This window comes from Lingula anatina, chromosome 2 (genome assembly GCF_051362555.1).
Source record: "Lingula anatina isolate TDL-2025a chromosome 2, LinAna3.0, whole genome shotgun sequence".
NCBI lineage: Eukaryota > Metazoa > Brachiopoda > Lingulata > Lingulida > Lingulidae > Lingula > Lingula anatina.
In genome coordinates, this window is record NC_141768.1 from 19,187,422 (window position 1) to 19,200,743 (window position 13,322).

The 13,322-nt window shown below is 36.6% G+C and overlaps 1 protein-coding gene across 8 annotated transcripts in view; it reads right to left on the reverse strand.

Annotated features, from left to right (window-relative positions):
- The window catches only part of LOC106169594 (uncharacterized), a 37,279-nt gene that overhangs the window by 15,264 nt on the left and 8,693 nt on the right, over positions 1-13,322 (reverse strand). For all 8 annotated transcript variants that reach the window (XM_087003131.1, XM_087003135.1, XM_087003132.1 and 5 more), the window contains exons 4-9: positions 8,568-8,719; positions 7,261-7,366; positions 2,881-4,122; positions 2,579-2,689; positions 1,571-1,786; positions 246-1,181 (exon numbers count right to left, since the gene is read on the reverse strand). In XM_087003131.1, coding sequence (XP_086859257.1) covers positions 246-1,181; positions 1,571-1,786; positions 2,579-2,689; positions 2,881-4,122; positions 7,261-7,366; positions 8,568-8,719 — 2,763 coding nt within the window. The remainder of the gene's footprint in view (positions 1-245; positions 1,182-1,570; positions 1,787-2,578; positions 2,690-2,880; positions 4,123-7,260; positions 7,367-8,567; positions 8,720-13,322) is intronic.

Consider the following 13,322-nt stretch of genomic DNA (forward strand, 5'->3'; position numbering starts at 1 on the left):
TTTCTACAAAAACTGATAAGGTTAATCAGGAGCCAATATTTCCAATAATGTGTATAAAAATATGTAAAATAATAATAAATTTTGATCATATTTTATGAAGAAATATGTTTAATATTAAAATTTCTTACCATTAAGTAACACACTTCAAATATAATCAAAGCGCTGAGAGAAATATTTACAATACTAGTATACTTTAGGAATTTTGAGACAAAAATTGATTCCATTCATGTTCCTACTTTATGTACCTTTTCTGCTGAATCCTGTCTTATATTCGAGGCAGCCTCTGCTGAGTCTGCACCAGCCTCAAGTGTTTCCACTTCCTCTTCCTTTACAGCCTGACGTAAATTTGCCTTAGAACCTGGCGATCTGGATCTTAACCTGGGCTTCGGAGATTTAGATCTTGACTTCTCCAAAACTTTGGCACTGGGAGCTTTATTAGCTGGAGACTTGGATCTTCTCTGCAGGCCATCTCGGCGATCCAGTTCTTTCTCAAGATCATCGCTTGAGTTTCGAAAGTGAAAAGTCTTTGTGTCACTTAAGCTGCCCGAACTCTCAGAGTCACTTTTTTCTTCTTCTGTCTTGCTCAACTCCCTCTCACTGGACTCTGAGCGAGCGCGTCTGTTTTCCTCCTGAGCCCTTTGGGCTAAACCACTTATATTCTTTTCCAGATCTGTAATTTCTTGTAAAAATTCTGTTCTTTCTTCTACAACTTCCTCCTTGGTGTCTGATGTTTCTCCATCATCTTCATCACTGCTCGTTCGCCTTTTATAAACAGGGTGCTTGGCCTGGGAGGCTGTCTTGGCAGCATCAGCGATGGCTTCCCTTTCTCTCTCTGAGCCAATGGTCTTTCTCCGTGGAGGCGAGTCTCTGGACTGCCTGCGGTACAGCCTCATCCCAGGGAAGTCAGAGTCATCATCGCTATAGTGTCTACTGTTAGACTTGCTCTCCTCATTATCAGACCTTCTGCGAACCTGGCCCACATGGTTCGAGCCTTCGCTTTTCGCTGTCAAACTTTTCAGTCGACTGGCCCAGGATTCCAGGCTCATTGAGGTGATGGAGGGTGCACTGTCCAGTGTGGACTTGCCATCTGTGTTGGTGTCTGCACACTTCTGAACTGCCTGCATCCAGTTTGTGCGGATCCCAGCAGTCATGGCAGACAGTGTGAAATCTCCACCTGTGGTCTGAAAAATAGACAAGAAAAGCCCTGACTAACAAAAGACTGGATAAAGTCAAAAGCAACTGATTTAGGAATTTTAATTTTTCAAAATTCAATTTTAAACTTAAAAGTCCATTGAACGTATTTCCATCATCTTTGTATACAATAATATAACTTCAGGAACTTCAGTAGAATTAGAAATTAAAAACTTTACACCAGACTTATCTCACCTTAAAAATGAACAGTTATCAATGTGTAACAAATTCAAAGTTCTTGACCTGTGTTATAATAATGCATGGTAATATAAATCAGACAAAAAGGTCAAGACGAGTAAATGAGAGAGAGCTATAAACGAGCTGAACAAAGATGAAAAACAAAAGCCGCAAATATATAACAACACTCCTTTCTGCTAACCTTGAGACGAAAGCCATAATTCTTGGCCTCTGGCACCTCAGCCAGTTCATAGCAGGTAGACAGGTCAATCACCCCACTCATGAAGTTAGCATCCTCTGCCTTGGCATCCCTGAAGTACTTGAGGGCATTGCCACTGAGAACAAACCAATGCTTCACCCACTCCTTTCCATTAGAGGCAAGCATCAGCAGCCAGCCTTTCTTGGTAAACATCAAATCCTAAAAGGAAAGTAAAGCAAAAGTTTGTGATACTTTGCTTGTAAACAGTGACTCCATTCAACCTTTTCAGTTGTTGTTCCATGCACACAAATGCACATGCATGCAAACATGTTGCTCACACACACACACACACACAAAAAAAATCACGGCAGACTAGTTATAGACTAAATGACATTAAAAGATGACTAACAGAAGACTTCGGATCACCAGATGATCACATTACACAGGGAACTCCACCCCCCACCCCCCTACCCCTTTGAACCCTAAATCCCATGTTAAGCAATCTGATCATCTGGTGAAGTAAATGAGATCCAACTTATGCATTCAGTGGTTTTTCTGTGTTTGACAGAAGACATGTAAGATCCAAATTGACGGAAGTTCCTCAGTGACACATCAACCACAGTTTATATCATGGCCCTACATCTAAGACCGATGGTAATGTTAACCTTTGTATATATATAGTGTCAAATCATATAATTTTACTAAAATAATGTTTAGTTATATTATCCGAATCCCTTTTTCTCTAATATTTAATTTAAGAAAAATTTCTACCAAAATTTAAGGGTATATATTAAATTTAAAATTGTAAAAATGCAAAATGTCACCCCAACAAAAATGTAAACAACTAAATAATGAATTAAAATAAAATAAAGTCATACACTGAGGTAAAGAATACTTGTGTTCTGAACTTCTGATGCAAAACTTATTCAACCTGGTTTTGTGAAATTTTCATCCCAGACAAACTGGTTTAAGTTTAAGTCTGTCTGGCTATACAGTATCATTAGAACTTACATCTAAGCTGGGTGTCTGTTCTTCAGATTTAGATTTGGATGATGGCTGGGCAGCAACTGCAGTAAGCTGGTTAGACAGGTATTGCTTGCGCTCACTGCTGGTGCGAGCCATCTGTAAATAGACAAGGAAATCCTATTTCATTCTATTATCTCGAAAAGATCAAATATCAAAAAAGAGGAAAAATCCTTTACAAAAATTATCTTCAGATATAGAAATCTTATCATTTGCAGCTTTTAACCATTTAATTTACTTGATCACCTCAATTTACAAGTTTAACAATATAGCACTCAGGTCAGGTTTACCTTTAACTCATCTGTTTCATTCCTAAGTGGCCCTCTATTGTGCAGGTCTCCTCGACTCATAGAGGCAGAGGTGGGGGGAGATGCTGATAGTGGAGGGGACGACCCCTTCAGTATTCCTGTTGGGGTTCCCCTGTCACTTCCAGAGCCATTACTTAAACGAGCATCATAACGTCGCAGGGAATCTGTAGAAGAACAAGAATCCTTCCGGGCCCTGTATTCCCTTTCTCTATCTGCTAAACTTACATATGGCCGAGGGGTCGAACTGGAAATATAAGCTGCAGTGCGTTCACTGGGAGTATTGGACTGTGACATGTGGGGTTTTGGACTAGACACAGCTGAAGAATCTTTACCATTTTGTGGCAGACTAGATGTTGTGCTAAAACTACCATTTGGTCTCTTGTTGCGTCCTACAAGGGACGTCATACCAAAAGTTAAATCCGGTGCACTTTTCTTCCTGGCTGCAGACTGTTTTTGTTCATTGGGGACATACTGGTCAATGTGCTTGGCTCTGGGGATACTGGCGAGTTTGAGGTAGGCACTATGGGAACGTCCTTTTTGGGGAGGTTTTTGTTTCGGTGGCTCTGGATTCATCAAGGATTCAAAAAAGGTTTTGGGTTTAGCACCTGCTCCATCAGAGTGGTCCCCATCTCCTTCCAGCCCCTCCATTGATGCCCACCTGTTCAGTGAGTCCCCCGAGCGACCAAGATTACTGATATCGTCCCGTGACCTGCTGCGGTATTTCAACAGATTACTTGAAGGCACTTCCTCTGCAGGATCGTCAGAAGTTAAGTCGTGAAGACTTCGACTTTTTCTTAGTTCACGATTCACTCCCTTGTCTTTATTTTTCAAGCTGCGTATACTCCTAAAATAAAGAGGTCCTGTGGGTTCAGGAGTGCTCCTAGAACTCCCAGATGATGCCAGGCTATGTTCACTCTTTGTTCTGACTAGATCTATCTCAGGAGGTAAATAGTCTTCTTTTTCCTTTTCTCTTTCCTTTTCTCTCCTTTTACTTTGTTCATAATCAATAGCCTTCCCGGGGCTGATATCAAATATGTCCTCTGGTTTGTTCTCTTTCTCTTCTTCCTCCCAGTCCTGCACCTTGGGGTGATACGAGGAGTTGTAGCGTTGGCGGGGAGGTAATGGAGGAGGTTTGTCTGCCTCTTGATCGCTGGCAGATGAACTGTTCTCAGCTGAGCCGTTTGTGGACGTGTCACCAGGAACACTGCGACTCTTGTTCAGGGGCTGAAAAGATAAGCCAAGGAATGCAAATACTGAATTATAATGACATCCTTTTTTTTGATGTTACATCAATGCCATATCTCCCACGACCCCATGACTAATACACCACATTATGTTTATCAGCTTCCTTTTTGAAATACACTTTATATGTATGTCTTTACCACAGTTATATTCACTAGCATATCATTCATCTCACATTTAAAGTCAGGGGAAGACACATCTATCTTGTTATGACAGTTGTTGAAAAAATATTCAGTTTTAACATCTTGAAATACGGATTTAAAAAAAATGGAACTCCTCTTTCACCTTCTTCTGTCTCCGCTTTTTCTTGCCAAAAAAGATACTATACAAACAACCTCGGCACATTTTGCTCCGATTTCATGCAGGCTGCACAGTCTCTATCACAGGACATCTATCAAAGACCCTCTGACATGACAAGAACAGAGTTCTACCACATAATGACAGACAATGCTTCATCATAAATTCATGTCACAGCCCCCTACCAGGTAGAACAATCCGCACATGAATTTTAATAACACCCTTGGATACCTTTTGGTCTTCTAACAATCCACAAGTCAAGAAAGGCCTTAAGCTTGGGCTCACACTGGAATTTTTTTTTCAAATTCTTTGCCAATGGCTAAATTTCATATAATAAGGGAATGTTTATTGCTACATAGATAGATCCATTACACCATTTAGCAATTTGACTAGATAACAAAGATAGGCTTGAATTCTTCAGACACCTGCTTGCGGAAAAAAAATTTCGATAAGCCTATGCAGTTTTTATTCTAAAATTCTTTCCTTATGCACGTATTACTTAACATATTTTTTACTATAAAGTCATATGGATTAATCTAGTATACTGTCTGATACATTGTCAAGTTCTAGTTATAATTAGTCTTCCATTTTGCCACCAAATTACCATAATTCCTTATAAAATGAGGGCATCACATAAATTAAACATAGTTTAATGCAAAAAAAAAAGTGCCAATGTTCCACTATCTTCCAATCTTGTATCTTGTATTACTTATCATTTGGTGAATTCCAAAACATGATGCACTTTGAATTAAAATCAATGCAGTCATAGTAGATGATATTTGAAGGCAGTGACAATGATTCTTCTGTTTTTAAGACCAAATAATATAAGCTACATATGTTTCCTAAACTTGCTTCAAAATGTGATTTGAATGTATCAGCACATGTGGAGGAATGCAAACTTGCTATGAAAAAATTTTGCAAAAAAGTGCACTACACAATTTAACCATGTATGAAAAAAGCCAACAGAGCAAATGAATGGATTTTGAATGGGTAATGCTAGTAAGTAAACAGGTGATGGTCCAGCACTCCTGCTACACATCTAAAAGATAGAGAAGCAAAACATATCTAGTCTCTCCCCTTTTTATTCATGTACCTTTTGTGTGGTAAAAATGTTTAAGTGTAATATATGAAAAGAAAGAATGTCTTTTGTGTGCAGTCTTGGCACAGTGGTCACGTAACCTAAAACATCTGAACTGATAAACCCAAGAGCCTGTATCTTTCTACTATTTGTATTTGAACTTGGGTGTGTGTGTGTGTATTAAAATTGTAAGGTATTTAATCATACCATCAATAATATAGGCTGCCCCTTACTGTTGACTGAAACTTGTTTCTGTGCCAAATGGAGTAACACATGTTAGTATGTTGCTAAATGCTTAAAGGGAGTTTACAGGATTTTGTTGAAAAAAAAATGCAAGTAACAAACTACTGTCTGCCATTTTCTAGTGCTTAACCTTCCCCCAAGGTTAAATAAACTTGGACATCTTAAAATTTATTTTAAATTTTTTAGCTTTTTTAGCTTTATTGTTTAGCTTCAAATATGAATCTAATTTGACAAAATATTTTAGGTTAATCTACTGAGTCCTGTATATAGAAATGAAAGTATTTTTGTAGTTCATTTATTTAAATTAAATCCACTAGCTTTTAATTGTAAATGTTATTTACTTACCAAAATTCATTCACTTAAGTTTCTTTTACGTTTATTCATTGAAAACTAGACAAATCAGAATCTGCTATCAGTTAACCTTCAAATGTTTTGAGTCAGGGAATCATGGTGGCCAAGAATTTCAATCACTTATCATGATAATAATATTTACCCATGTGATCTTGAACAAAATCCATAAAGGCAATTTCTAGTATCGCTGCTTACCATATCATTCTAGCATAACATCTGGCAATAACAATAACATTTACCAAATAATGGAAACAACTGATGCAAGTCCAAATGGCTTAATTAAAAAAACTTTTAGCAATTGTCTCGCACAATGCTACAACTGGAATTTTACAGCTCAATGAAATTATTTGATAGTCTTCTGTACAACGAAGATCAATAATCAATACCAGTCATATGCAGAAGTCATGATATGGAAAGTTTTTATTGATTTGTAATGACAATCCATTCAAATAAACATATCAGGAATGCCTAATTGAAAAAAAAATCATCATAGTTATGTAGTGGTGGCCTAGACTGCTGAACAAAAAGTCATGATTTGGTGAGTGGAACCAGACAAAACTTCACCACATATGTTTTGAGTAATCAAGACTGCTAGACTTCCTCTGTTTTTTCCAGGATGTATTACAATATCTGGTATTTGTACTGCAATGCCTTGCACCATAAAATGGCAGTGTGATAGAAGAGTGGATGAAAGCAGGGGACTTGTGCCTTTGCTACTGAGACACAAGTCATACTGTCCGAGAAGACCAACTCCTGATAAACTTTTAAACAAAACTTTAAGATTTCTAAAATAGAAAAGTGTCAATTGGATTTTTCTATGTCTGAGACAGGATGATAAAATACTGGCTTAACAAACACAAGTATACCTGCTGTGTAACTCTTCACTTTACTCATAAATACGCCCGAGGCCCCATCATGTTCCTCTCCAAGCACAAACATTATGCAATACAGCACCAATACACACAAAATATAAAGCCAAATAAATTATTAAACACGGTATATACTCATAATCAGGTCAGGCATCTCATGTCACAAAATAGAATTTTTTCTTTTTAGATTTAAAATAATTTCAAATCACTTTGATGCATTATGTCCAAGGTGTATCAGCACCATGTTACTGGGTCAACAGAAGACAAGATGGTTCATCTTACCTGTTTTGCTGATAAGTTTGCCACTGGCTGTGGTATGGGGAAAGTCGGGGCACGCCTGTGCTTGGTCTTAATACTCCGCGGGTACATCACCAACACATCATGCCACCTAGTGGTCAACAACACAAAAACAAAGATGAATTAAACTCTATACTTACTTGAATAATTCTTTCTTGTAATAATTTCTGGATAATTTTGGCTTCAAGTAAACCAGCTGCACTACTGCAGAGACCCAGACACTGAAATGCTTACGTATGCATGCCTCGATATTGCAGAAGTCACCTGTGCAGTGAATCGTGAAGTGGGAACTGTTTACTTTTGACAGGCACACACAATTCTATCCACCACTAAGAAAAAGCACACAGTGCTGATGAAAAAAGATTCTATTATGTTTTGTTTCGTAAACAAAGGCAACAGCACTCAAAGATAGAATCAATATATTACTTACATTCTTGTGTTAGTAAAGAGGCCTCATTATCATGGAATAAAAAAACCCCAATGCTTCTAACTTATAGCTCAAGTAAAAATCATTATCAAAAATATGGTACAGATTTTTTTTATAATTAAGAAAGACAATGTACGACAGGGTGTTGCCTTCCCTTTTTATACCAATATCTGGTAGGTAGCGATTTCTAACCACCCTTCCACACAAAAAAAATAGTGAAGAGATTTGTATATTCCAAACACAACCAGCTTTTGTCCCTTCTCTCTAAAAGCTGTCTCAAATATCTTAATTTAGTTGGAGACCCGTGGACTTGTTATCCAACTCACAAAAGAGTTGTTAGACACCAACCGAGTTTGGGTTATAAAACTGACAATGGACCTTTTTGGAAATGAAAAACCGGTTTTAGCAATGTAAACAGCCCAAATCTGGTGCCCAACACTGTCATGTAAGCTCAATATCAAACGAATGTTTGCGCATGGATGTGAGTATGCACAATGCATCCTGTTGCGTATTCTGGTGTACAACAAAAGAGATACAAACTTCAACTATGACTGTTGTGGCTTATGTGACAAAAGAAATAAAATTAAATGTAATATATCTTTCTGGTTTACTTGTTACATTATCATCACATATTATTTCTAAGAAATAAAATATCTTGGCATATATTTTTCTTGAAAAGAAATGATGGCATCAACTGAGGATTTTTGGAGTTTTGATCAAAGAATATTGTTGTTGTTGATGATCATGCCATGCCACATAGGCATAACATCCATCTATGTAGGTGTTCATTTATTTAAAAGAGATAAATCAAAAATAAAAGCTGAAATCAAAAGCTTCAACAGCACCAATACCCATGAAAAATTACCTATTGATCTCCTCCCTATTTGTTCCCTTTACATAATAAGTTTTCTGGGGAACAACAATTGCAATGGAGAACTGGTGAGTACTGACTTCTTCTGCCCCAAACACATCTGTGCATTTGTTCATATCAATTTCCCCTTGTGGGACAGTATTCACCTGGAAAAAAAAGAGAGAATAAATCAGACATATCCTTGGAATAGTTAAGACACTAAGATAACAGATAATGTGAATATTCTTATTGGGATGTAGCAGCAAAAAGTACCATTATGATAACAATTTCCTCATTGTGTTGCCATCATCAGGTATTTTACTCAGGAAGTGGCATGTCCTAGGTCAGGACTAGAACACTTCATCAGAATTCTTAGATTGTGATCTCAATCAGGAGTTCCTTTGCTCCAACTTAAATTGCATAAATTTTGGAATTGAATATTTTCTTGAAACCAATGGTTTAATTGCATATTGTTTCCAGACTGAAGTCATGCCATTAATGTAAATTTTGCTTCAGTTTTGTCCCTAGTTAACATCTATATTGATCAAACGCCACCATATGAATATATATATATATATATCTTGAACACAACCAGCTCCTGAATCATTTCCATTTGTGCCAGAAAATTGCACCAACAGCTATTTCATGGTCTTTTAACCTGTAACATGTATTACATAGCAAATATAATTATAGTTGGTAAAATTTCTCAACAACCAACTTCGATATTTGCCTTGAAATCTTCTCATGGCAATATCTTGACTAAGCAATACCAGAAAGCCATTCAAGTGACTGGGCCAGTGATTGTGTTAGGTGAGATTCTCAGCTGAATGTGACACAATCTGTGAAGGGGTTGCAGAAGCCAGTTTAACTGGCACATCATTATTTTTCTGTCTCCTATTTCTTTCTCAATTCAGGTGCGAGAAATATCGCGGCCTGAACATGAGGAGCTTAATAAAACATTTCTCTCTCTTCATACAGCTAAATGAAGTCATGTTTAGATATTGCAAAGAAAATGTCTGCAACCTGTGTGTATACCAGCAAGTTCAATTAATCCGAGGAATACTGGCATGTTTACTTAGTGCAAACATTTTGCATGTACAGCAGAAAATAAACCATTCACTTATCCCTGGATTGTCAAATAACACATGATCATATATGCAGGAAAGTTTACTTTTTCTTGTTCATAACGACAGACAATGTTTATAAGAACTGATTCCTATGTTAGTGAATCAGGAATTTGGAAAACATACCAGTCAGATGAGATAACAAAATTTATGTTGGAGGATACCTGCATTACTTAAAACAAATATACAATTGCTTATTGCTTATTTTCACAGAGAGCATTAAATATTTATAGACCAGCAATGAAAATTTCATAAGTCGGGAAGATATATGGCTTCACTGACATAAAACACATTATAAACATGTTACTTGTCAGATACTAGCTGAAAGTTTTTATTACCATATCTTTGAAGTAACAATTATTTTCCCCTAAAATGATGACATTCAAAAGATTGTCACCCAGGTGAAAGTTTAAAACAATCTCATCATTACCTATTCCTGTGGCTTCATCAAATGTTATATTAATATTATGGCAGGTATATATCATCATTAAAATCACTATTTTCCCAACAGAGATGGTTTAATTAGGCCTTGGGGAAGTGGAACTTTATTTTTCAAACACCCCAATATGGCCACAGGATCCACCTTCTGATGTATGAATATGGCGCATATAAATCAAGCTCACATATTGTACTGATGAAACAACTTAATTAGCATTGGCGTAACAGCAGGGGCACCAACCATGCAAAATTACCATGTACTTGAATAACGTAATATGTAATGTAATACATAACATCATGTAATATAGCAATGACTGTCACAAGACTGGCGAGTATGTGGAAATTGTGCAAGGAGGACAGGGAGACAGAATTCAAGTTGTAATAGGTGTTGCTTGGGTTCACTTGGATAAAATTTCTTACAGCCAAATGCCTTGTACTTTAATCAAAAATTTCAACTGGACCAATGCTAAATTTGTCAATAAGTCAAATATTTTACATCTTCTTCAGCCAATATGAATATGTGTACTAAGTAGTGTTTAGCTAAACTTTACTATGTTAGAATGAGACCAGCAATAATGTACCTGAATTTCAGCACACACACACACACACACACACACACACTATCCCCATTATATCATAACAAGCCTCTAGATCTAGGGGTGATTTGGCTGCAGGTAATTATCTTTCCAAGGCTACTGACTGTCTCCTGGTTATAACTGTCACATACAAATCAGACCAAACCAAGGGCAGGGATAGCAAATGCTGTCATAGGAGCAGAGTCCCTCTCATTTTCATGATGGGTTTAACAAACAAGCTTCAGTCAAAAATTGTTCATCACTTAATGGTTAAAATTTAGTCTTGTTTGATTCAAGATAAATTTGCCACAGTCCATTATGTGACTGCTAGGCTTGTATCAAAAAATGTCAGAAATCGCTCAGGTTTCAAAGACAGTTGTTTTAGCATAGTTTTAAAACTGTAACTTATTTACCACAGCTAAAAAAAAACTTTTGGTGGCTTTTTTCCTATCAATATTTAGGGAATGTTCAAATATTCTTTTCTTTATAATTAAGGTTGAAAAATTATCCAAAAGGAAAAAGTCAACCATCCCTTCTATATGCCACCAGGGAATTCCCTGATGCCACAAACATCACAGCTCAGCAATAACATAGGGAAACATGGGTGCAAACCATTTGGGATTTCTCACAGGTATCTTATGTTCCAATGGATATCATTTAAGCTAAATGCATTATGGTCAGCATTGTTGACCAGTATACTGACCACTAGCCATTTGTCAGCAGATCACTGAAATTGGGCAGTCACACAATGACCCTGATGACAAGATGACTTTCACAGTCTGTATATGGTCAAGTTCACACTCACAAAATGGAAAGGTTTCAAATGGGTCTTTTCTTACAGTTTACGATTTTTCATAGAAATTCTCTCGTCTGCATCATGGGAAACAACACAAAACAATCCATCCACATTTCTGTTCATCCACAATTTAATGGTTCAAATTATCCCTATATGTTTAGGTGTTAAAGCAGGTTATCTGACAGATGCCATAAAAAAGCAGTTGGATCCAAAATCTCACCATCTTGTGTAAATGTGTGAACAGACAGTGCCTCTATGGACAATAATGTATCTCTGTCTACAGTCTCCACATACTCCTTACTTTAATGACCATGCTACAATCACCAGATCATATAAATCTATACCTGGTCACCTTCCCAACATTAAAATTGACCAGGTGGCAATAACCAGACTACATATATCTATTACCAGTCATCTCCACAACATAAAACTGCCTGTTTATTTGAGGTATAAAACGGGTTCTCTTTCAGGCATGAAGGCATTAAAATAGCTCAAGCAGTTTAAGTAGTTTTAATTTCTTGAGAGCTATTTGCAAGAATCGTTTTCATTTTATGTTATTTGACTTTATTTTTATTAAAATTTATTTTTCTTCATAATTCCTTTATTTCTTTTCTATGTGTATGTCTGTCTGTCTGTGCATCCATTCCTTTATCCATTTATTTATCTATTTATTCATTGGGTGTCTTTGGGTGCTTTCCCAGAGATTTAGATCGATCTAAAGATTAAGATTTAGATTGACCTAACTCCCTGGGGGTTCACGCTAAATTGCAGTCAGCCGAGCGGACACCATATTTAATTACCCCCTTACAGCTTTTTGTAGGTGGGACAGACGCTTAAGCCGGCCAAGCTGACAGTAATCTAGTGAGACTCCCCACAGGGATAGATCGATCTAAAAATCTATGGCAATGGGGTGTTTGAGTGAATTTAAAAACTTGATGAGCTAAATTGAAAAGTAAGACAATTTCAGATATTAAGAAAGGGACCAACATTCTGAATTTTAGTCCCTGTAGTGTAGGTTTTGGGCAAGTTCAACTTCAGAAAATATTCTTTAAAAACCTCAAAGAGGGATTTAATACTACCCTGTTCAGTTATTTATGCAAGTCAAGCCTGCGACTTTATGTCATGGACTCAACTTACACCCCTAAAGATTTTCTTAGTCTATTGTGGAAAAGTTAACAAAAGCTCCTTTCAAGTCATGAACATATCTTAAATTACAAAACAACAGTAATAAGACAACCAAGTGCAATGCTTACACACAACTTTCAACTTCACATGGTAAAGCCTTTGTCATTTGACTTAATCAAACAGGGATTTTAGCACTAAACAAACCTCATCTTTTTTATGAAAAGCTGACACCAAAACATGTGAGTTTGGTTTTTCTCTCAGCAACGGCAAGGGTTGTTTTGAAAGTCTGACAAACAACAAACATGCTGTTTATGTTTTTGCAATCAACAACATCTTTCACAGACGTTTGTTCATTGCACAAAACAGGTGAAAATGTTTTCAATCAAATCAAATAGAAGATAAAGCAGTTCTGTGTGTAATAGAATAAACCTGTCTCAAAATTGTGTTTTCTATTAATTCTAATGTTAAACACATAAATAACAACTTCTTTGGCAGTCAGCAGACACATTCATCATTAACATCCCATGTAGATCAATTTTCTTCAATTATGATTTATCACATCTGTGTAAAATGCTGCAATATTTCAAAAACAATTTTACCAAATTAGTTGAAATGGACATTTAGCATATGTGAATTCATTAGGCAACATATTGTGGTGGAACATTAATATGAAATAAATGCATAAAATTTTTGACCCAGGAGTGCACTTAGT